The sequence below is a fragment of the Anolis sagrei genome, chromosome X (genome assembly GCF_037176765.1).
Source record: "Anolis sagrei isolate rAnoSag1 chromosome X, rAnoSag1.mat, whole genome shotgun sequence".
Taxonomy (NCBI): Eukaryota; Metazoa; Chordata; class Lepidosauria; order Squamata; family Dactyloidae; genus Anolis; species Anolis sagrei.
In genome coordinates, this window is record NC_090034.1 from 16,172,074 (window position 1) to 16,197,437 (window position 25,364).

A 25,364-nucleotide genomic window follows, 5' to 3' on the forward strand; every position below is an offset into this window, starting at 1 on the left:
GTGTTACAACTATACAGAGTGAAAGAGAACTCACAGTTTGGGTTCCTCCTCATGCATTCAGAACTGCCTTGAAGACTTCCCTCTTGAAGGTTATTTTTAACTGAGGAAGTAACTAACTTGGTGCTACAGAAGAGCTTCATGATATATTTTGTTAATGCTGCTCAGTTTTTCTTTCTTTACTTATATCATAACAACTTCTTTGTTGAGTTCCAGGGCCAAAGATGGGAAAACAGAAGAACGGCCTGCCTCAGGGGAGCGTGCTTGTTCCATCAATGTTAAACATTTACACAAATGACCAGCCACTGCCAGAAGAGACAGAGAGTTTCATCTATGTTGATGATCATGCTATCACCGCTCCAGCAGGGAGCTTTGAGATGGTTGAACCGAAGCTCTCTGAATCTCTAGGTGATCTTACTGCCTATTACAGGGGAAACCAGCTGATTCCCAAACCATCTAAAATGCAGACAAGTGCTTTTCATCTTAAGAACAGACAAGCATTTCGAGCTCTGAGGATTACCTGGGAAGGAATCCCACTGGAGCATTGCAGCACACCCAAATACCTGAGAGTTACCCTGGATCGTTTTCTGACCTACAAGAAGCACTGCCTGAATATCAAGCAAAAAGTTTGGGCTAGAAACAATATCATACGAAAGCTGACTGGCACAACCTGGGGATCACAACCAGATACAATGAAGACATCTGCCCTTGCACATTACTCTGCTGCTGAGTATAAATGCCCAGTGTAGAACACATCTCATCATGCTAAAGCAGTTGATGTGGCTCTTAATGAGACATGCCGCATTATCATGGGGTGCCTGCACCCTACACCACTGGAGAAATTACACTGTTTAGCCGGTACTGCACCACCTGACATCTGCCGGGAAGTAGCAACCAATACTGAAAAGGCTAAGGCAGTGACATCTCTGGCCCATCCCTTGTTCGGATATCAGCCAGCAAGCCAACGACATAAGTCAAGAAATAGGTTTCTAAAATCTACAGAGACACTCGCTGGAACACCTCAGCAAATGAGAGTCCAAAAGTGGCAGGCTAAAACCCAGAACCTCAATCAATGGTTGATATCAAATGAGAGACTCCTTCCTGGGCACACAGAAAACTGGGCGACTTGGAAGGCGCTGAACAGACTAAGCCCTGGCACCATGAGATGCAGAGCCAACCTTAAGAAATGGGACTACAAAGTGGAGTCCACGACATGAGAGTGTAAAGAAGAGCAAAGCACAGTCCACCTATTACAATGTAGCCTGAGCCCTGACACATGCACAATGGAGGACCTCCTTGCAGTAACACCAGAGGTACTCCAAGTGGCCAGCTACTGGTCAAAGGACATTTAATAAAATGGCAAGTTTGCAAACTTTGTGTGTGTGTTTCTTTAAAATACAATACAACTATTTGGTTTGCTCCTGATTCAATAAATAAGTATCATAACAACTACTAACATGGAGAACAAGTAAGCTAGAAAAAAACCCTATTCAGGCATGAAGAGAAAGGTCATAAACAAAACTGCTAATTAAAACAAGCCATCTGGTTATCACTCATTTCATTTAATCAGTCTGTACAGCAATCAGAAGTCTGCAGCAACCTGCTATCACTTCCTGTTCATTTCTGCCCCTGCGGCACCACTAAGACCAGCTCCAACTGAACGGTGGATTTTAATCTCTCTCTATTGACTTATCTTGCATTTTGTCAATTATGTTTTAATTGTATTTTAAACTGCTTTTAATTTACATACTTTTTAATAGCATTGCAGTTTGGATGCTCTTTTATGTTTCATAAAATAAATGTTTTACAAGACTACTTTGGATCCCAGACCAGGATAAACTGAATGAATGAATGAATGAATGAGAGAGTGAGTGAGTGAGTGAATGAATGAATGAATCAATCAATCAATCAATCTCAGCTTGTTTTTTTTAAAAGCAAACTTATATGAATGGAATTCCATACCTATTAAGTCCAAAGGCACATACTTAGCGTCACTTAGCGCCACTTAGAATCATAGAATCATAGAATCATAGAGTTGGAAGAGACCTCATGGGCCATCCAGTCCAACCCCCTGCCAAGAAGCAGGAATATTGCATTCAAATCACCCCTGACAAATGGCCATCCAGCCTCTGCTTAAAAGCTTCCAAAGAAGGAGCCTCCACCACACTCCGGGGCAGAGAGTTCCACTGCTGAACGGCTCTCACAGTCAGGAAGTTCTTCCTAATGTTCAGATGGAATCTCCTCTCTTGTAGTTTGAAGCCATTGTTCCGTGTCCTAGTCTCCAAGGAAGCAGAAAACAAGCTTGCTCCCTCCTCCCTGTGGCTTCCTCTCACATATTTATACATGGCTATCATATCTCCTCTCAGCCTTCTCTTCTTCAGGCTAAACATGCCCAGTTCCCTAAGCCGCTCCTCATAGGGCTTGTTCTCCAGCCCCTTGATCATTTTAGTCGCCCTCCTCTGGACACATTCCAGCTTGTCAATATCTCTCTTGAATTGTGGTGCCCAGAATTGGACACAATATTCCAGATGTGGTCTAACCAAAGCAGAATAGAGGGGTAGCATTACTTCCTTAGATCTAGACACTATGCTTCTATTGATGCAGGCCAAAATCCCATTGGCTTTTTTTGCCGCCACATCACATTGTTGGCTCATGTTTAACTTGTTGTCCACGAGGACTCCAAGATCTTTTTCACACGTACTGCTCTCGAGCCAGGCGTCCCCCATTCTGTATCTTTGCATTTCATTTTTTCTGCCAAAGTGGAGTATCTTGCATTTGTCACTGTTGAACTTCATTTTGTTAGTTTTGGCCCATCTCTCTAATCTGTCAAGATCGTTTTGAATTCTGCTCCTGTCCTCTGGACTATTGGCTATCCCTCCCAATTTGGTGTCGTCTGCAAACTTGATGATCATGCCTTCTAGCCCTTCATCTAAGTCATTAATAAAGATGTTGAACAGGACCGGGCCCAGGACGGAACCCTGCGGCACTCCGCTCGTCACTTCTTTCCAAGATGAAGAGGAAGCATTAGTGAGCACTCTCTGTGTTCGTCCACTTAACCAATTACAGATCCACCTCACCGTAGTTTTGCCTAGCCCACATTGGACTAGTTTCCTTGCCAGAAGGTCATGGGGGACCTTGTCGAAGGCCTTACTGAAATCCAGGTACGCTACATCCACGGCATTCCCCGCATCTACCCAGCTTGTAGCTCTATCGAAGAAAGAGATCAGATTAGTCTGGCATGACTTGTTTTTGATAAATCCATGTTGACTATTAGCGATGACTGCATTTGTTTCTAAGTGTTTGCAGACCGCTTCCTTAACAATCTTTTCCAGAATCTTGCCCAGTATCGACGTGAGGCTGACCGGACGGTAGTTGTTTGGGTCGTCCTTTTTTCCCTTCTTGAAGATTGGGACCACATTGGCCCTCCTCCAATCTGCTGGAACTTCTCCCGTTCTTAGCGTTGTATTTAGCCGGGCTACAGAACAGCTGGTTAATCACTAGCAGCAATAAATCACTGCCGACTGGAAGGTGGCAAGTTTGAAGCACGAGTCAGGTTTGAGCTTCCAATTGTTAATAGCCCAGCTTACTGTTCACCTAAGCAATTTTAAAAGAGCTGAGCTGAGAAATTAAGCACTGCTTAAAGTGGAGAGGTTAATTTATGACACCATAAAAATGCTGGAGTTCAAACAGCAAGGAGGAAACACTATGATCAAAGGCTAAGTATCATAGTGGTCAGAATCAAGCAAACTCCAGGAGCGGAAGTTGGAAAAAAATGCTGAATTACCTTTATCTGTCTGTATGTTTTGTATGCCTAAAAACAGCATTGAATGTTTGTCGTGTATGTGTGCATTGCAATCCGCCTTGAGTCCCCTTCTGGGTGAGAAGAGTGGAATATAAATACTGTAAATAAATAAATAAATACTGGAATCAGAACCAGCTACAGACCTGTAACGCGTGGCATGTTCGGTTTCAATCTCCTCCAGGTGAAATTCTGCCCAGGGGTCAGGCATGTGCTTGGCTTTCTCAATGGCATGCTTCCAGGCTTCCTGAAAATGGCAGAAACTGTTAAATCGGGGTGTTTTCCGTATAATGGCTCCTAGGATTACCAGTAGGGATACCAAAGGGGAAACTGAAGAAATTCTTGTGCCATTAATGGCTGTGCAAAAGAGGGAATCTCAGCAGGTGAGATGCTTGTCAAGCAATCAGGTTCGAAGCAAAACCTCCTGAACTCCCTTTCTCTGAACAAGCATTAAAGGTACAGGAGGTACCTTTAATGCTTACTCATGTTTACTCTGGTAACCCCAGCCACTAGTTAAATGTCCTGCACAGCCATTCTGTTGTTCCTTGTCTGATGGGTTCCTAAAAAATCTGAAGTCAGACAAAGTGATAGAGAAACTTAGGCAAGCTATAACTAGAAAGCAGCAGAAGTTTCTAAGAAGAGGGCTCCTCAAATAGGAAATTAGAACCTATCATATAATCCCCTTTTTTGATATTCTGCGGCTATGAACTCTGGAGCAGGGTAAAATAAAGAGGAGCTATCCTTCAGAAGCTATGTGTTTTTATTCCCATGGTTGAAAAACCAAACAATGAATAAAAAGCTACTTTGGGATCTGTAAACTAAAGCAGAACTTAATGTGTGTAATGTCTGGGTTGACATTATGTGATAGGAAGTCATAGGGAGGAGGGAGCAAGCTTGTTTTCGGCTGCAGAGGAGACTAGGACACAATGAAGCAATGACTTCAAATGACAGGAAAGGAGATTCCACCTGAACATTAGGAAAAACTTATTGACTGCGTGAGAAAGCTGTTCAGCCGTGGAACTCTCTGCCCTGGAGTGTGGTGGAGGCTCCTTCTTTGGAGGCTTTTAAACAGAGGCTGGATGGCCATCTTTCGGGGGTGTTTTGAATGCAATTTTCCTGCTTCTTGGCAGGGGGTTGGACTGGATGGCCCACAAGATCTCTTCCACTTCTAGGATTCTAGGATTCTATGACTGTTCTTCCGGTAAAAATATTGACTATTTGATGGTGAGTGAAAAGGTATAGGAAATTACCCTTCGTTTCCAAGGTTAAACATGACAGAAGTTCTTGTGGGGAAATGACAGTGAATGTCATGGCCAGCCCTGATAGAGGGACTGCCTCTTCCAGCATCTGTGCTGGAGTCAAACACAGAGCAGCAGCACATTCAGCTGGAGAGTGCAGAACCCACCATTTCTCAGGCTACAGAGCAGGAGCAGGCTCCTAAGCTGGAGGGCAATGAGCTGCAGAGAGAAGGAATATAAGTGTGTAGGTCCGGCCGCTTGGCAGAAAAGAGAGCCAGTAATTGGGAACAGCTATGAAACCAGCATAAATAGCTGGGGTTTGGTGCAGTCAGTTGCTGGCAGCAATGTCTTTGTTGGAGTTGTGATCTCGATTTCTTAGACCTTGTGTGATGAACTGTATCTAGGATCTTGGGTTTCAGATTCTACTTTGGACTTTGTATAGGATTTCTTGTCTTAGAAATTTTGGAACAACTCATTGTCTACTCTCTTGCTTATCCCTTGGCATTGGTTACTGACTGTTGATTTGACCCCTGGACTGACTCTGAACTAATCTTTCTGGACTGCTTCAGAGATGAAGAAGGGAAAAATATGACAGTAAAGTTCAATGATTAAAATCATTCTGTCATTCTGCCCTACCCATCTCTCTTTCATCTCAGTGCACCTCAAGCTCCCTGATGCAGCTGCCAATTTTTTCCCACTGTGCCAGGAATTGGGGCCATATTGGTGCCCACTGGGTCTTCCATTCCTGGAAACTCTCAATTCCCGACAACCTGTGGTTTGGGGACTGGCTTTGGTTCACATACCAATGGTTTCAGTGGCACTGGTCTATTATATTCCAAAGCTTCTGCAGTTGCATTTTGTATCAAGGAAACACAAACCCTAGAATTTACTTCAGTGCAACCGAGCATCCCATATAATTAGGCCCTGCAAGATGTTTTGCACTGTCTTGGTCCAAAAAAAGAAGCACTCAAGTGAAGCACAATGAATGTGAGGCCAAGATCTCAATGCAGATGTTTTACAACATTTTGAGTTATGTTCCTGAGTCAGCTGCTCCTTTTCCAGAGAACTTCCTCAATTGTTGCTCTCAGCTAAGTGCTTCCTTATTTGGCCATGCATTCTTGTGCATATGTTCCTTTATCTCGCCTGTCCACTTTACAGCGATCTCATGCATTTCAGAGGAATCTTCAGAGATGATTTTGTTAGTTCTTTCCTCTGAAATACAGTCAGCCAGGACTGACTCTGCTTTGCTTCAAAGATCGGAGGGCATTGGTGCCTTTATTGAGGCCCCAGCCATTATTCCAGCATGATCACATCGCTTTAAAAGGGAAAAATGCATTCTCACTGCATTTCTATTCTTTGAAAATGATGTGTTCAAGCTGAAACATGCAAAAACAAATACCCCTCTCCAAATGTATGAGATACAGAAGAACATCGAGAAGCAAAAGCCTTTTAAAACACCGTCTTTAAAGTGCTCTGCCACCAAGCAGCCAAAGGAGAGGTTAGTATATGAGAGATGCAGATGAATATTACAACTCCAAATCGATTGCCAGCTCCAGTATTTTATAGGACCAATTCAACTTTACTTCAAGCAGATTCACTGAAATCAGTGGAATATGTTGATCATGATTACCTTAAGGCCAACCAAGTTCAATAAGTCTGACTACATCTGGATTAAAACTTGTTACGGTGGGAATGCCAATGTGACATATTCACATATGTAAGCATTTTTTCAAATTTTAAATTATTTTTTCAATGTTTATTTTATGCTCATCAAGGAAATGTTTACTTTTAAAAATATTATTGATCTCTAATAAAGAAAATAAAAAGCAGAAGTACAGTCACCTCTCCATATTTTTTGAATTAGGGTTGTAAGACCCTTGTAAAAGTAGGAAAACCTGGAAAGAAGGCCTCTCTAGGAGTCTCAGGGTCCTTCGATTCAACTCTAGGGTCAACTTTTGATGGACACTGACCACAGATTTGTTCCAGAGGATCCAGAAATTCCTAGAGAAGGCGCGTAAGAAATAAAATAATAATAACAATAATAATAATTATTATTATTATCATCATCATGTCTAGGAATCTCTTGGTCCTCTAGCATAACTTCCACCAGAAACTGACCACAGAGTCACAATGGAGGACCAAGAAATTCCTAGAGGCAATACTAAACAAATTTATGAATAATCAAATTTTCAATGTTTTGTCACATCTCAGTCAATGCTACCTCAAACCGGAGACAAATCACTGAAGGAATTACTCCTATGTAGAAAATTTAAGACCACATTCTTTGCAAATTATCTCCAGTGACAATTGCACATGTGACATTTAATGTGAGGGTAAGACTTTTTATCATACTTGTAGCTGCAAATAAATGCCTATTTACCCAGAATTAATTGGACTGAGAAATAAAGGAGAAGGTTGCATTTAATCTCTCAGGGCCCTTCCATACAGCTCTATAACCCAGAATATCAAGGCAGAAAATCCCACAATATCTGCTTTGAACTGGGTTATCTGAGTCCACGCTGCCATATATTCCAGTTCAAAGCAGATAATATGGGATTTTATTCAGCTGTGTGGAAGAAGCCTTAGATTCACTGATCTGACATTCTCCTTTATTGATTTTGAGGGGCAAAATTAGGGTTACAACTTCATGAAATGGGAGATAATTTGCACAAATATCCACAAGAACATCATAAGAAATACCCTTGCATTGTTTTTGACCTACCAGGCTACGGTCAGCCACAGAGCCATGCTTAGAAAGCCGCTGAGTGCCATTCTAAAGGACATACATGAGAAACAATCAAGCAAAGCAAAAAAAATGATCATGTAAACAGAATCACACACGAACGTCACGCTGCAATGACATCACAAGAATCACTTTTCTCTACAAAATCCGCAATGCTGCACACAACTGTCCACATGGTTTTTACCAAACAACTTTTATATCACAAGATTGGCTACTGAACAATATGCTTTCTCTTAGCAAAACAGATGTACTATGCACCCAGTTGGGCCAACACTTGATACATAATTTATTTAGGATCTATAAAGACCCCCTCCATTTCTCAGTCAATAGAAATAATTATTGCTCAGATACAACTCTCAAATTCCACACACAGCATGCTGCCTTTGACTCAATCTTTGCATTTCAACGATAGAAGGAGGCATGGTTAATAGTATTACAATATTGATAATGCTAGCCAACACACCTTTTGGTGCCTTGAATGTTAGACCTGTTCCTGGAATATTTGACCTGCTGGTTCCAAAAATGGCACTGGTTTTGCCCTATCAGCTTTAGTTTTTGGGATATAGAACATATGCCATATAAAAGCCCTAAATAAATAAATAATAAAAGGTAAAGGTTTCCCCCTGATATTAAGTGTAGTCATGTCCAACTTTGAGGGATAGCGCTCATTTCCATTTCTAAGCCGAAGAGCTGGCATTGTCCGTAGACACCTCCAAGGTCATGTGGCCAGCATGACTGCATGAAGCGTCATTACTCTCCCGCTGAAGCAATATCTATTGATCCACTCACATTTGCATGTTTCGAACTGCTAGGTTGACAGAAGCTGGGGCTAACAGCGGGAGCTCATCCCAGTCTCCGGATTTGAACCTGCGACCTTTCAATCAGCAAGTTCAGCAGCACAGCGGTTTAACCTGCTGCGCCACTGGAGGCCCCATGTGCCATATACCCATAGAAAAACATGTTAACCATATCTAGGAAACTAGATATGGTTGCCCAAATAACCGCAGGAATAAGCCTAAATACCAAGACACCAAGAAAATAAATGTTTTTGGGTTGGGCTGTGTAATTAATTATAATTACTAACATTACAATATAATTATAATTACACTAATATGGACACCCAGAATTCAATCTGGTTCTGAGAATGGTGCAGCTAGATGCTAGAGGATAGTACCATCAAATAGTACCCTCTACTTGGCCAATTGGTAAACCAAAGGGATGATATTGGTTGATGGTCATAGCAGGTAATTTTCAGGGGGTGTGAGTTGAGAAGAAGGGTGAACACTTCTACATGTTTCTCAAAATGTCCCCTATAAAAAGGGCACTGTATAAACAATAGAGAGAAGAAACACTATTTCCTTCAGTGTTCGTGCTAATTTCCCATGTCATGCTATCTACCAAGCATTATCTTTTCTACGTGCAGCAAATATGCATGCTAAAGAAACTTGGTCAAAACATGAAAAGTAGACCAGAGGATTGTAACAGGTCTAGGTAAACAGAACAGAGCTGTAATGTTCACTGCAATAGTTAGTATGAGAAAAGCTGCTCAGAAAGCATCAGCCTTGCATGCCATACCAATATAAGTCAGAGAGGGTTAAGCCGAGATGGATGCTTACCTTGAAATTGAAAGAATTTCGAGGAGAAGCGCTGGATGAAAACTGCTCGTTTTTGACCAAGTTGCTGTAGTAATTGCTGACTTTGTCATTCCCTCCTTTGTTCAAGGAAGGGTCGTGATCATCTGTTATTGAGCAAATATAATAGTTATCTTCCTCCTCGCTATCAGCATCATGATAACTTCCAGGAACAGTCTTTGCTAACTTGGTGTTGTCGAGGCATTCGATGTGAAAGATAAGATCTTCCTCCGCCATGATGACAGAAGCGCCTTGCTCCCGTGAAAACCGAAGAAGCCAGTATTACAAATGGAAGAACCTAGTGGAGAGAAGTTGGGGAAAAAAATAAATATTTAAATTATTTTGAGGATGGGTTGCAGAGGACATGGCATGTAGATATGTGTTTACGCACCATATCCCTTCTGATCTTGCAAACTAAGCAGGATTAGCCCTGGTTAATAGTGTTAGGGAAAACAACCCAAAATAAATAGCAGAGCATCCCAAAACAAACAGGATACAAAAAGTTGAGCAACAGCTCACAGCTAGCAAAGTGCCGTTGGTTGTGGCTGTAAAAAAAATTAGAGCTTAGGAGGCGAACATGCAGAGTGCAATTTTAATAATCACAAAAGGTTTATCTATATAAATAAAAATGTCATGTTCATTTGTGGGATTAACATAACTCAAAAACCACTGGACTAATTGACACCAAATTTGGACACAAGACAGCTATCAGGTCAACAAATGACCACCACTCATAAAACCACTGAAAAACGCAGCAAAACAAACTTTAAAAGCCCAAAACCAAAAATACATTACAATGCATGCGCAAAACCACATATATACACATATACACAAATATACACACACACAAAACACATATACACAGACTGGACCACAGCAACGCATGGCAGGGGAGAGCTAGTTTACAATAATAAAGAACTAACTACATTTCTTCAAGGTAAAGAACTGGGTCTACGCTATTCTAACACCTTTCTCTTCTCAGGTTTCAAAGAGAGGGAAAAACTCAATCTCTACATATTCCCTGACACACAAACAGAGAGAGATCTCAAAGCACACAGCACATCCTCTCCATACTAAAGTGTAAGAAGGCAGAAGTCAGATTCAAAAAGGCTTGCAGTAGAAAAGGACCAATTTAAAATAATCAATCAGAATGAGAGCAGAAACAGAGAGGAGAGAAAATTAGATATATTCAAACTGTCATACAGGAGACATGGGGGAAGGGAAGCCCTTAGTCTATACTAAACCAACTAACTGCTCCTCATTGAGGACTTGCGACTTGGGCAGTGTGGGGTTGAATTCCAACAAATAGTACAGGCAGTCCTGAGTTATGAACATTCTGTTTTAATGTTTGTATATTCATATATTTTAATTGTATATTAATGCTTTTATGTCAAGTTGCTTTGCGTCCCCTTTGGGAATTAAAGTGGGGTATAAATAATAATAATAATAATAATAATAATAATAATAATAATAAACATTCAACTTACATCTGACTTAAAGCTATGAACAGGGCTGAGACAACAGGAAGTGAGAGAAGGGAAATTCACTCCTGAAAGAATTGCTATCATGGGGAAAAGGTGTCTCCACTATCCTTCATTCCAAAACATGCCAAATTTTTCAAAATCCAATTCTCACAGGGACAAAAAGTGAAGTGCAATCGTCTGAACAGGGGCAGAGACAGCAAAACAAACACAAATCCACTACAAGTCGTAGTACATAAATCACAAAGGTAAATTGTTTTTTTCAGCTTATATAATACAATATTGAACCTATAAACAACTTATATGGTGCAGCATTGAGTAATATACAATGAACAAAAAGCTGTTGTTTATATGGTGATTTTACATCAGAGTCTTTCTTGCTGTAAAGCAAAACAAACACACCAGGGTGTTAACCCTACCCTATGCTATCCAAAGCTAATATATGTATATATTTAGTTCGAGTTATACTTTTAAAAAGTACCCGTTTCAACTTACATACAAATTCAGCTTAAGAACAAACCTACAGAACCTATCTTGTTCGTAACCTTCCTGGGTTAGCATGTGATTTCACCTTTCTCTTCTTCCAGTTTTCCCTCTTTTCTCTGCGCCCTTTTGAAATGCAGGCTGGGAACCCGAGAGCAGCTCCAAGTGGAAAGAACACGTGTTCTGCATGCAAAAGATCCCAGGCCCAATTCCTGACATCTCTAAATAGAGTTGGCTGGGACCCCTGTCTGAAATGCCTGGGAGCCAACTAGCACTCTGTCAGTCACATAAAGGCAAAAGGAAGACTTCTATTTTGCAGCAGATCAGTGTAATTGAGTTTCTAGTGGGCTGAAATATAACAATTTGAGACATTCTACTAATGCGATGATATACAATCTACCAATCTAGGGGGGTGGCAGCCAGATTCTTCACTGGAATGGCATACAGGGAGCACACAATACGGTTACATCAGCCCCACTGGCTGGCAGTTTGCTACTGGGCTTAATTGAAAGTGCTGGATTTGGCCTATAAAGCCCTAAATGGTTCTGGCCTAACGTACCTATCTGAACAAATCTCCTTCTATGAGCCAGTTAGAGCATTAAGATCTGCTGGCACAACTGGTGGGAACAAGAGACGGGGCCTTCTTAGCGGTGGCCCCTCAGCTGTGGGACATAAGACGAGCTCCTTCCTGGTCTTAAAAAAAAAGTTAAAGACCTGGCTTTTTACACAAGCATTCGGGGAGTAGTGCAATACGGAATCCAACTTGAATGTAGCAGCTTGAATAAGGACTATGTGACTAAGCACTATGTTTTTAATCTGTTTTATTGTATTTAAATGTTTTAACTGTTTTATAATTCTAGATGTCGTATTTATTTATATTATAATGCAGCACGGAAATTTTGCCATAATCTGTAAGCTGCTCTGAGTCCCCTTCGGGGCAAGAAGAGTGGGGTATAAATATAGGAAATAGGTAAATAAATAAATACATAAATAAAATCCAGTTCAATGTGGATTTTATACAGCTGCCTGGAAGAGGCCTTAGCCAACTTGGTTTTTAGAAAGAGTTCAGATTTTAATTGTTTTAGGATTTGTTTTATTGTCCTTTTAGCAGTCTTTGTAAAACTCTTTTCCAGTACCTCAATTCAAGTGAGTTGATTCTCTTCCTATCTTTCTTCACTGTCTGGTTTTCACAATCATAGATCAAAATGGAAAATGCGATGGCATGGACAATAGTTTTTTATTGCAGAGAAACTGCACCTGCTCTGATAAAAAGCCTCAGCCAAAACCGCAAACTGGATACTTAATTCTCTGATAAATGACAGTCAGTCAATAAAACTAAACAATGAGGCTTGGGTAACAATGGAAAAAATTGTTTCTAAACTCGTTTCGTTTTTAGGGGTCCATCGCGTTTCGTTTTTTTAAAGAATTCCGAAATTTTCCTTTTAAAAATTTCGAAATTTATGAAATATCATATAATTACGAATCGATTCGTTAATGGCGGACGCGATTGCGCAATATGCTAAAAAAACCTCCAAATGGGACACGGGGAACTTCTGAAGCTTCCCTCTCTCTGTGTTGTTGACTGTTGGTGTGATAAAACAAACAACAACTATAAAATTTGCACCAGACATGCAAAAATAATTACGAAATAATTTCGAAATAATTACGAAATAATAACGAAATAATTACAAAATAAATTGAAAAAATTGTTTCGATATTAATTTACTCCTCACACTATTCCTGCATGGCTCAATATTGGATCGTAAGCTAATTTAAATACGAATTAATAACGAATTACGAAATTAACGAACGAAACCGCCCAAGCCTAATGAGTAACCTTTTGTTCCTAGTGGAACACATTCGCTTGTTTTCCTTCTTCCGTACCTGGCCACAAACTATGCAACACATCACAAGAGAAGGCAGAAAACGAGAGTAATAAAAGAAGCCACAGAAATGCTGTATGTTTATAGGTTACACACAAACCAACCTACACAAATACAGGAACTAGGGAAGCAACATTACAATCAGCCTGTACACACAAGCATGTACTGTAACTTTACTTAGAAATGAATATGTATGTGGCACTTGTAAGCTTGTAAACATATTTACACTCGTATGTACATGCTTTGGTGCACAAATACTGTTCAACTTGGGAAAAGGTTGTGGGAATGAGGTTATTATCACCTGTATTCTCATATAGCTATATACCAGAATGCACATACACAGCACACATGCGGATACAGTCAATTCCACCCATGCATTTAGATGGCAGTCTCTGCAACCGAGAGCCTTTTCAAAATGGCATTCTCCTCTGCAAGAAATGCCAGGGCTCTCCTCCCAGGCCCATTCCCTGAAACAGAAGGTGAATTCGGTGCAGTCAGCAGAAGCAGCAGCAGCATTGCTGAAACGGATCCAGCAGCCTTCCTCCAGGCCTTATCTCTGTGACAGCAAGCTGTTCTCTTCCCCAAGAACTCCCTGTACTTTTGCTGTTTCAACAACACCCACAGACAGGTGCCAAAAGAGAAGATTCCCTCAATAAGCCAACCATTCGGCTGATGCCACATGAGACCTGAATGGCCCTATTCTTGGCGACTTCGTGGTGCCAAGAGGCAAACAGAGATTGTTATTGTGATGCAAAGGGCCTCTACTGAAATGGCATCTCTAACCCAAATGTAGATGTTGGCAGCTCTAAAAGAATATTTATTGCGATGGTCAGCCAGATTGTTCTCTCCAGATGTTTCTACAGAATTGCATTGCGCGCATTGCCTGGCATCCTTCGTGACATACAAAGGCGTGTTATCTAAAATGAGACCACCATCAATATAACTGCCAATCAAGTAGCCAAACATCCAAATAACAATGACAAAAATGCAATATACAATATCTACAGTGCTTCCTTTTCCTGTAAAATATTTGAAACAAGGAAAGCTGGATTCTTTGACTGTTACAAGACAATGACATAAAAAAGCTAACAGTGTGCTCTCATGTTCTGTATTATTTATTCCCGGGCGCTAGCTCTCGAAAAGCATTGCTTACACACTTTCCTAACCTCTCTGCAGTCTCAAAAGGCTAGAAACCTTTCATCTATCTATATTTATATATCTATATAGATAATAAAAGTGAAAATGTAAATGTATGTATGTGTGTGGTTGGGGTGCCCACTTCCACAGACAGGCTTCCACTTCCACAAAACAGCTTTAACCCATTGTGCTGAGGAGTTACCAAAAGCCCTCCTTCCAATGACATTGCAGGTTATAGCGAGCACCATGAACACACAGCCCAAACTCTGTCAATGTCCTCCCCAAACACCATACTGCCCATCACCCAAGGAATATTTTCATTCAGGTACAATTTCATCCTAAATTTTATGTGTTTCCTCCACCACAGGCATCCCAGTGTTTATTACTCTCTCCACTGGTGTGGAATTTGCATGATCCCGGCCACTGCCTCTCCCTTAACCCTTTCCTACTCTTTTCAACTCTGTCTGCACAACAAACAGAGAAGAACTAATCAGCAAGTAAACATACTGGAGGAGTTTGGGGGTTGACTCTATGTGATGGAGGTTGTAGTTCACCCTGCATCAAGTCAGAGCACTGTGATCCCCGCTGACAATGACCTGGACCACTTTTGGCACACAGAACCCTCATGACCAAAGAAAAATACTGGAGATGTTTGGTGGGGATTCACCTTGATTTATTGTCGTTGTAGGTACTGGGATTTATAATTTACCTGCAATCAAAGAGCACTCTAGACCCACCAACAATGACCCTGGACCTCACTTGGTACACAGAACCCCCTGACCAACAAAAAATACAGGACAGCTTTGTGGGGAAATTCACCTTGATTTACAAGAATTATAGTTTACCTAAATCCAGAGAGCATTGTAAACATAAACAACAATGGATTTGCACCAAATTTGGCACACATACCCAATATGCCAAAATTTGAATACTGGTGGATTTGGGGTGGAATTGGCCTTAACATTTGTTACTTTTAGGTACTGGGATTTATAGTTCACCTGCAATCAGAAAGCACTCTGCACCCCATCAATGATGGACTTAGACCTAACTTGGCACACAGAACCTCCATGACCAACTGAACATACTGGAGGGATTTGATGGGATTGACTCACCATAGTGAGAGTTATTCATCCTACAGCCAGAGCGCACACTGAACCCCACCAATGATGCATCTAGAGCAAAATCACTCAAACTTTAAATATTGGAGTTTCAGGGGGTTAACCTGGCATGATGTGAGTTGTAGTAGTACACCCACAGCCTTATGCGTTTTGTAAAATAAAAAAATGACTACTAATTACCCGGGCAATACCAGTTACCCAAGCTAGTTATAATTAAATCCTTAGAGAAAACATTAATTAATTTCTTCTCCATGCCAATGGCACAATTATTCTCACAATCCCAACTATAATTTGTATTTCTTCCTACCTGAATTCACTGACATTGTCTGAACAATACTATAATAATATAAGGTCATCCTGTATTATAACTCTGTAATGTATCAGAACTGCGCATTGAGAACCATTTTGCATACTATTTCCGTGAACGATGTCTTAAATCATGTCCACCATTACCATTTAGAAAATTAATTTTATAAACACATTTATGGTAATGCACCTACCGCTAAAGGGAGACAATATACTGCATTATAACTCTTGGAAAGCAAAGGAATCTATACAATCCTGAATGTAGACATTATGTACACAATTTGAATGTAATTCAAATTCAACTTCCTATGTATTTGCATGCAGGTCATAGCCTCTAAAAATAAAGAACAGTACAGGCCTTTATTTGAACAAAACAGAGACAGATCAGTTGACAATCATGTGCTTTCCCTCCATCTTGATGAAGCTGTAACCCCTAGAGCCACACAACATGAAATGCTCCAAAGAATGCTATTTTCGCAAGAGTCTAGTGTAACCACACAGCCAGGATTATTACATAACTCTTAACACACATTTTGCAGGTGCTTGTTATCACAGAGTTGTGTTCGCCATGACATTTTCTCTTCTACTTGTTCCATCTGTTCCCTTTCGCAGACCGCAATCTTTATGCAAACCCAAACACACACATGCTTTGGTCAATAAACAGAACAGATCTGCTGACCGAGTGAATTTGAATGCATTACATCAACGCCCTGCAATTTGAAAGACCAGGAAATTCTCCATGGAGAAATGAGAACTGGGCTGAAATCTCATTATCCGTACTCGTGTTAAGAGCAGCCAGCTTTCATTTGTGGTGTGGGAGAATAATATTAATAACTAGCTAAATCCAACCACGTTTCACTGTGGCTCAGTCTGATATGAAATGAATGAGATAGTAAATAAAAGTATTTTTGCAAACATAGATTCACCGAGAAAACACATCATTCAATTCAATACCCTGCCTTGTGTTGCCGTGTCCATGTGGAATGAAAGGAAAGGAAAGGTTTATTATAGAAATTGTAAAGCTATTTTATTTTATTTTACTGCAAATCTAGGATAGTCATAGCGAAAGCAAGGCATATTGATGACATTTTTGGTCCATTTACAGCATAAACAAAAAGATCTGACGATTTACCGACTCCGGAGCATGCAATGTATAAGTGCCCAAGAGAGAAGGAATTCGTTGTAGGTTTTTCCAGGCTATATGGCCATGTTCTGGAGGCAATTTTTCTCCTGACGTTTTGCCTGCATCTATGGCAAGCATCCTCAGAGGTAATGAGGTCTGTTGAGGCCCATTTTTCCTAGTTCCAACAGACCTCATTACCTCTGAGGATGCTTGCCATAGATGCAGGCAAAGCGTCAGGAGAAAAATTGCCTCCAGAACATGGCCGTATAGCCCGGAAAAACCTACAACAACCCATGGATTCCGGCCATGAAAGCCTTCGACAATACAGAGAAGGAATTGTTTTCTAAATTCAAACTGCAGACTTGCAAAGATTTCCCCTGCACTTTATTGATAGTCATAGCGAACGCATAGTGTTTTGGAAAATGAAGACGTTAGTACTCAAACGCCATGTCCGTCTGAATGATTGGTATGGCAATAGCAACCAAACACAGTTCAACTTTCATTTCTTATACTGCTGAGGTGAAATGCCAGGTGCTCTGTGAATGGTTGGTATTTCTTATAATGCTGAGGTAAAAGGAAAGCTGCAGTGTGATTGGTTATTTCTTCTGCTGAGGTAAAATGAAAGCTGCTCAATGATTGCTGGTTATTTCTTTTACTGCTAAGGTAAATGGTAAGCTGTGCCGCAATTGCTTGTTAGAGCACAGTTTCATTTCTTATACTGCTGAGGTAAAATGAAAGCTAGGCTGTGAATGGTTGCTTTGAGCATCATAGATTCCACTTTGTCTATTCCCGGACTACTAGTTTTGCACTAAATACACACGTGTATTCGAATTCAACTTGTATTGAAATTTCATTTTACTATAAAAAACATGTGCGTATTGGAATGCCACGTTGTGTCGAAATGTCAAGTCAATTGACCAAAAACTTTTCGAGTTTTGTGAGCACAAGCATACGCAGGCTGAGATTTTATATATAAAGATAATGCTTACCTAGACAAGCACCCACATCATCATTGCCATGGGTTCACTTTAGGCAGTCCCCAAGTTACAAACAAGATAGGTTCTGTAGGTTTGTTCTTAAGCTGAATTTGTATGTAAGTTTCTGAATATTTTTTAAGTGGAACTCCAGCCTACCTACCTACCTATATCAGCTATGGATAGCATAAAAGGTTAGACATCCCTGTGGTGTTTGTTTTGCTGTCTGTGCTCCTGTTCAGATTTCACCTCACTTTCTGTCTCTGTAATAACTAGATTTTGAAAAAAATGACTTGTTGTGAAAACAAGGTTTGGAGAGAAAGCTCCAACTCCTTTCTTCCTCTTTCAGGAGTGGATTTCTCTTCCATGGAGTAGACCTCTCTCACATCCTGTTATCTCTCCCCTGTTCTTAACTATGAGTCATTTGTAAGTTGGATGTTTGTAACTGCCTGTAGTGAGTGCAATTACAGTGGTTGTTCACTGGAACCACATAACCACCGGAGTCATGCACTCCTTGGGGGGGGGGGGGGCAGGGGAGGTTCCAGACTGAGTACAATCTGAAGACCTCAACGACGGATCAGGTGGATGATAACATGGTACATGTTACAACGGCTGTGAAGGTAGAAGAAGGCTGCAACAGATCGACCATGTCACTGGTTGGGACCCTCATTCTGTGAAGACTGTGTGTTGATCGGCTGTGCACCGACCTGCACACATTAAAAAATCCCACTCACAGGTGTCTTCCAAGACCTTGGAAGGCCATCATACTCAGACAGCGAGGGATCGCCTCACACCGTAACATAACAACACAGTGGTTGTATTAAAACCCCACACTTTCTAGTACAAAAGACTCCTTTCCAGTGCAGTTCTATTCATCATCATTGTTGTCTATAATAATAATAATAATAATAATAATAATAATAATAAAAAAACTTTATTTATACTCTGCCAACACCTCGCAGAGGGACTTGGGGTGGCTCACAAATCACTCAAGGGTGCAAATATGCAAAATACAAAAAGTGCAAAGACAATAATACAAAGCAATAACAGCCAACGTAAGTCATTTTCAACTGATGGTACCCAATCACAGACTTTTCTGAGAGTATGTGATGTGACACCAGTGGGTTTTCATAACCGAGAGAGAATTTGAACCCTGCTTTCCAGAGTCATAATTGTCCAACACTCAAATCACGCCGTCTCTCTGTTGTTTCTCAAATGAAAGACTTGCAACGTTTAGTGGTGCACCTCTCGCTGGGAGCAGCCTCAGAAAGACTAAAAAATATCCAGTAAGAATGCCAAGTAATCCTCTGCATGCATTTTTTCAAATGTTTCCAGTGCTCTGCAGACATGGTTTAGGGGTAAATGCTTCATATGGATAGGCATTGCTATCTGAGAGGGGCAAAATGTCCTTTCAAATAAAGTTATTCTGCCTCCTCCAAAGGAAATATTCATCCTTGCAAAAATGAGCCACTCATTCTCAAGGAGAGTCTCTTTTCCTGTATCAGCTTTTGAATCCCTAATATTATTATTTCCAATGTACTGCTAAAGGCTTTCATGGTCGGAATCACTAGATTGTTGTGAGTCATCTGTGCCTGCCATAGAAGCAGGCAAAACGTCGGGAGAACATGCTTCTGTAACATGGCCATACAGAAGGGACTGCAAACTCTTGCTTTTCCTCTAGAAGAATAATTAAATTTCCAATCCAGTGGTGAGGTGGTTGATCTTGATCCTGCCATTTAGCAACCCATTAAAACATATTTACTTCTGCAAGTATTCAGAGAGGGACTGAAGTGCTAAATAAATCTGATTAGTTGTTAAATTCTTGGGTGCCTTTTATAAGAAGTCAGGGATTTGAAAAGCAGATATATCCTTATCCACCCATAGTGGGCACTAGAAACAATATCATATGAAAGCTGATTGGCACAACCTGGGGATCACAACCAGACACAGTGAAAACATCTGCCCTTGCGCTATGCTACTCTGCTGCTGAGTATGCATGCCCAGTGTGGAACACATCTCACCACGCTAAAACAGTAGATGTGGCTCTTAATGAGACATGCCGCATTATCATGGGGTGTCTGTGCCCTACACCACTGGAGAAATTACACTGCTTAGCCGGTACTGCACCACCTGACATCCGCCAGGAAGTAGCAACCAATAGTGACAGGACTAAGGCAGTGACATCTCCAGCTCATCCCCTGTTTGGGTATCAGCCAGCACGTCAACGACTTAAATCAAGAAATTGTTTTCTAAGATCTACGGAGACACTTGCTGGAACACCCCAGCAAGCGAGAGTCCAAAAGTGGCAGGCTCAAACCCAGAGCCTCAACCAATGGCTGATACAAAATGACAGACTCCCTCCTGGGCACACAGAAAACTGGGCAACTTGGAAGGTGCTGAACAGACTGCACTCTGGTACCACGAGATGCAGACCCAACCTTAAGAAATGGAGCCACAAAGTGGAATCCACGACATGCGAGTGTGGAGAAGAGCAAACTACAGACCGCCTACTGCAATGCAACCTGAGCCCTGCTACATGCACAATGGAGGACCTCCTTGCGGCAACACCAGAGGCACTCCAAGTGGCCAGCTACTGGTCAAAGGACATTTAATCAACTACCAAGCTTGCAAACTTTGTGTTTTGTTTGTTTGTTTGTTAAAAAATGCAATACAACTGTTTGGTTTGCTCCTGACACGATAAATAAATAAATAAAAATCCACCCATAAACATATTTTCACTTTTGATTACACATAGAGCTAGATAGATGGATATTCAAGCTCCATCTGTCTGAGATAAGATTCAGTGAACTCCAAGGAATTTATTTCTGGCCTGACACATGCAAGAGTTCACTGAAAATATTTTTAAAAGGGGGTTATCTCAGGTGATGGGGTATAGGATTACGGTCAAAAGGTAGGAAGGAAATTTCCTCTCTTAAATGGCAAGGCATGAGATGCAAAACACAAAAGGACAAATGCCAAAGGTATCTGTAGCAAATTAAAGGTATTTCTTTTAAGCTTAAGCAGGACTGTTGTCTTTTGCCCTGAGATTATCATTTCTAGCTGATCTGGCTTAATGTCCACAGTGAGAAGAGCTGATAGTAAGCTAAGATATCAGGAGGGAAGCAAATATTTGTCTACTAAAGATACCAGTGGCACCTCAAGCAGGTATTCCTCAGTCAGGTGACTTCCAGATATTATTATTATTATTTTACTAACACAAAAGCACAGTATGTCACAGCAAACGAGATCTAGATGCTGGGTTGGTGTTGTTGTTATTATTATTATTATTATTATTATTAATTTGAAACACCACAAGATGAGTCCACAGCAGACACTTTGCTGGCTGTTGTATTGGATCACATGTCGGACACTTCCCAAGTGTCTAGGACTGTGTGATGTATCGGCGAATAATGCGTGCAGATCCCAGTAAGGTGGCCTTCTGCAGCTGGCAGATGGTAATCTTGTCAGCGTCTATTGTATTTAAGTGCAGGCCAAGGTCTTTAGGCACTGCACACAGTGTGCCAATCACCACTGGGACCACCTTGATTGGTTTGTGCCAGAGTCTTTGCAGCTATTGTTATTATTACTCCTTACCCACCTCTCCTTGTAGCACAACATAGCTAAAAAACTTCCTAAAACATTAATTGTAAAATGATTTTCTTCTCTCTTTTTCTGCAATGCTAGGAATCTGTCCCCTGTCAAAAGGCATTTTATCTGTCCTGGCAAAAGGCACTACAATCCTATGCAATGTGTGACCCAATAAATATTAATAATAATAATAATAATCTTTATTTATACCCCGCCACCAGCTCCCCAAAGGGGACTCGGGGCGGCTAGCATGAGGGCAAGTCCAAAATAATACAGCAAAGTTAGACACAAAACAACAGAAAAATTCTATCACAACAAAATACATAAGTAACAAAATAACATGAACAAAACAGTGCAAAATAACATAATAAAATAAAAATCAAACATGAAGCAAAACAAACAAAAACAAAGTAAAATTTTAAAAAATGTCCACCAAGATCACAAAGGGATCCAATAGGAAATGCAAAAAGATGCCCAAGTCCTTCCCTGGGAAGGGAAATGTGACAATAAAGTAATCACAACCATTATTTTACAGATATGATGTAGGAGATTGGATGGTTTTTAATTGTTTAAAGCAGGCCTGGGAAAGCATCGGCCCTCTAGGTGTTTTGGACTTCAATTCCCACAATTCTTAGCCTTAGGCCCCTTCCTTTTCCCCCTCAGCTGCTCAAGTGTTTTTGAGGGATTTTAACAGAGATATAAATATTTATGAATATAGGTCTATGTACTTTTATAATAACCATAATAATCATATAAAATAATAATTATAGTAATATATAATAATAATAATGATTTCTCCAATGGAGAGTCGCCTGAATAATAATAATAATAATAATAATAATAATAATAATGTGTTATCGAAGGCTTTCATGTCCAGAATCACTTGTCCACAGCTGCATGGTACACAGTAAACTCCTGCAGAGGGGAGCTAACACCTCCCAAAAAAGGATTCCCCTAGGCAGGAAGAATCATAGAATCATAGAATCAAAGAGTTGGAAGAGACCTCATGGGCCATCCAGTCCAACCCCATTCTGCCAAGAAGCAGGAATATTGCATTCAAATCACCTCTGACAAATGGCCATCCAGCCTCTGCTTAAAAGCTTCCAAAGAAGGAGCCTCCACCACACTCCGGGGCAGAGAGTTCCACTGCTGAACAGCTCTCATAGTCAGGAAGTTCTTCCTCGTGTTCAGATGGCATCTCTTGTAGTTTGAAGCCATTGTTCCGCGTCCTAGTCTCCAGGGAAGCAGAAAACAAGCTTGCTCCCTCCTCCCTGTGGCTTCCTCTCACATATTTATACATGGCTATCATATCGCCTCTCAGCCTTCTCTTCTTCAGGCTAAACATGCCCAGCTCCTTAAGCCGTTCCTCATAGGGCTTGTTCTCCAGACCCTTGATCATTTTAGTCGCCCTCCTCTGGACACATTCCAGCTTGTCAACATCTCTCTTGAATTGTGGTGCCCAGAATTGGACACAATATTCCAGGTGTGGTCTAACCAACCCTGGAATACTGTGTCCAATTCTGGGCACCACAAAGAAGCCAGGCTTTGAAGCTACAAGGCCATTCAATACTAATCAAGGTGTCCAACTGAATATGGTAGACTCCTGCAGAGGTAAGAGGATCCCTCTTGTCCTTTGTTGAACGGAGCATTTGTAAAACAGGGGAATTCCAGACAAAACTTAACCAGGGCCAACTAACACCTCCCCAAAAAGGATTCCCCTAGGCAGGAAGCAGCCAGGCTTTGAAGCTGCAAAGCCATTCAATTCTAATCAAGGTGTCCAACTGCATATGGTAGACTCCTGCAGAGGTAAGAGGATCCCTCTTGTCCTTTGTTGAACGGAGCATTTGTAAAACAAGGGAATTCCAGACAAAATTTAATCAGGGCCAGCTAACACCTCCCAAAAAAGGATTCCCCAGGAAGGAAGCAGCCAGGCTTGAAGCTACAAGGCCATTCAATGCTAATCAAGGTGTCCAACTGCATATGGTAGACTCCTGCAGAGGTAAGAGGATCCCTCTTGTCCTTTGTTGAACGGAGCATTTGTAAAACAGGGGAATCCCAGACAAAACTTAATCAGGGCCAGCTAACACCTCCCAAAAAAGGATTCCCCTAGAATCATAGAATCAAAGAGTTGGAAGAGACCTCATGGGCTATCCAGTCCAACCCCCTGCCAAGAAGCAGAAATATTGCATTCAGATCACCCCTGACAGATGGCCATCTAGCCTCTGTTTAAACCATCCAGCCTCTGTTTAAGCCTAGGAAGGAAGCAGCCAGGCTTTGAAGCTGCAAAGCCATTCAACGCTAATCAAGGTGTCCAATTCCAACATTCACACTTGCCTCAATATTCACCTTGGACAATATTCCACAGATATATAAAACCAATTTTCCTAGTTTCCAACAGACCTCACAACCTCTGAGGATGCCTGCCATAGATGTGGGCGAAACGTCAGGAGAGAATGCTTCTGGAACATGCCCAGGGAAAACTCACAGCAACCCAATAATAATAATAATAATAATAATAATAATAATAATAATAAATAAATAAATAAATAAAGGCCTACCTCCCTGCAGAAGACTCTCTGCCTTGCCTTCGGGCGGGTTTTCCTTTCCCTTCGCCGTCTTCCTTTCCCTTTCCCGCGTGGGAGAGGAGGAAACACGCGTGGGAATCCCCACGAGAGACTAAACCCTGGCTGGCTGAGGATTTTTCCCCTCAGGAGGAGCTCCACCCGCAGCCTCCCTCTGGGACAAGACCCTGCGCGCGACTGGCACGCTCAAGCGCAGGCGCAAGGGGACTGGCGCCTTAGGCCACGCCCACCCGCGAGCAGGCGTAAAGCCCGCCCATTAAAGGGAGGGGTCTGCGGAGGCCCCGCCCACGCCTTGGAGACCCTGGCCATGCTTCTTGGAAGAGGCAGCCTCTCCTTTTGGAAAATGTATTTATTTGCTGTTTTTATATCCCGCCCTCTCTCACCCCAAAAGGGACTCAGAGCGGCTTACAAGTATATATAATATATTAGATTTTTAGCATAGCACAATATTAGTATTAATCAGTATTAATGGAATATATTGTATTATTATATTGTATTACATTATAATATTATGATCAATATATTTATTTATCGTGTCATCAGCAACCATTGTTTTACAATTCTAACAGAGCAAAACAAACACAGAGATTAAAATGAAAAAGAAAAAAAAAGAAAAAAAACCACACAGATTTTGTAAATTTGGTATTTGGTTAAATGTCCTTTGACCAGTATCTGGCCACTTGGAGTGCCTCTGGGGTTGCCGCAAGAAGGTCCTCCATCGTGCATGTGGCAGGGCTCAGGGTGCATTGCAGCAGGTGGTCAGTGGTTTGTTCTTCTCCGCACTCGCATGCCGAGGATTCCACCCTGTAGCCCCATTTCTTAAGATTGGCTCTGCATCTCGTGGTGCCAGAGCGCAATCTGTTCAGCGCCTTCCAAGTCGCCCAGTCTTCTGAGTGCCCAGGGGGGAGTCTCTCATCTGGTATCACCCATGAATTGAGGTGCTGGGTTTGGGCCTGCTACTTTTGGACTCTCGCTTGCTGGGGTGTTCCAGCGAGTGTCTCTGTAGTTCTAAGAAAGCTATGTCTTGATTTAAGTCGTTGACGTGCTGGCTGATACCCAAACAGGGGATGAGCTGGAGATGTCTCTGCCTTGGTCCTTTCACTATTGGCTGCTACTTCCCGGCGGATGTCAGGTGGTGCAATACCGGCTAAGCAGTGTAATTTCTCCAGTGGTGTGGGTCGCAGACACCCCGTGATAATGCGGCATGTCTCATTAAGAGCCACATCCACTGTTTTAGTGTGATGAGATGTGTTCCACACTGGGCATGCATACTCAGCAGCA

General features: G+C 41.4%; 1 protein-coding gene across 4 annotated transcripts in view; it reads right to left on the minus strand.

The window, feature by feature from the left end:
• Nucleotides 1-24,283, minus strand: part of LOC132782012 (eukaryotic elongation factor 2 kinase-like) — a 49,470-nt gene extending 25,187 nt beyond the window's left edge. For 2 of the 4 annotated variants that reach the window (XM_067473101.1, XM_067473099.1), the window contains exons 1-4: nt 24,060-24,283; nt 9,394-9,706; nt 7,757-7,807; nt 3,943-4,043 (exon numbers count right to left, since the gene is read on the minus strand). In XM_067473101.1, coding sequence (XP_067329202.1) covers nt 3,943-4,043; nt 7,757-7,807; nt 9,394-9,645 — 404 coding nt within the window. In that variant the 5' untranslated portion in view covers nt 9,646-9,706; nt 24,060-24,283. The remainder of the gene's footprint in view (nt 1-3,942; nt 4,044-7,756; nt 7,808-9,393; nt 9,707-24,059) is intronic. The other 2 variants (XM_067473102.1, XM_067473100.1) reach the window with 1 other exon arrangement.
• Nucleotides 24,284-25,364: the final 1,081 nt, after the last annotated feature.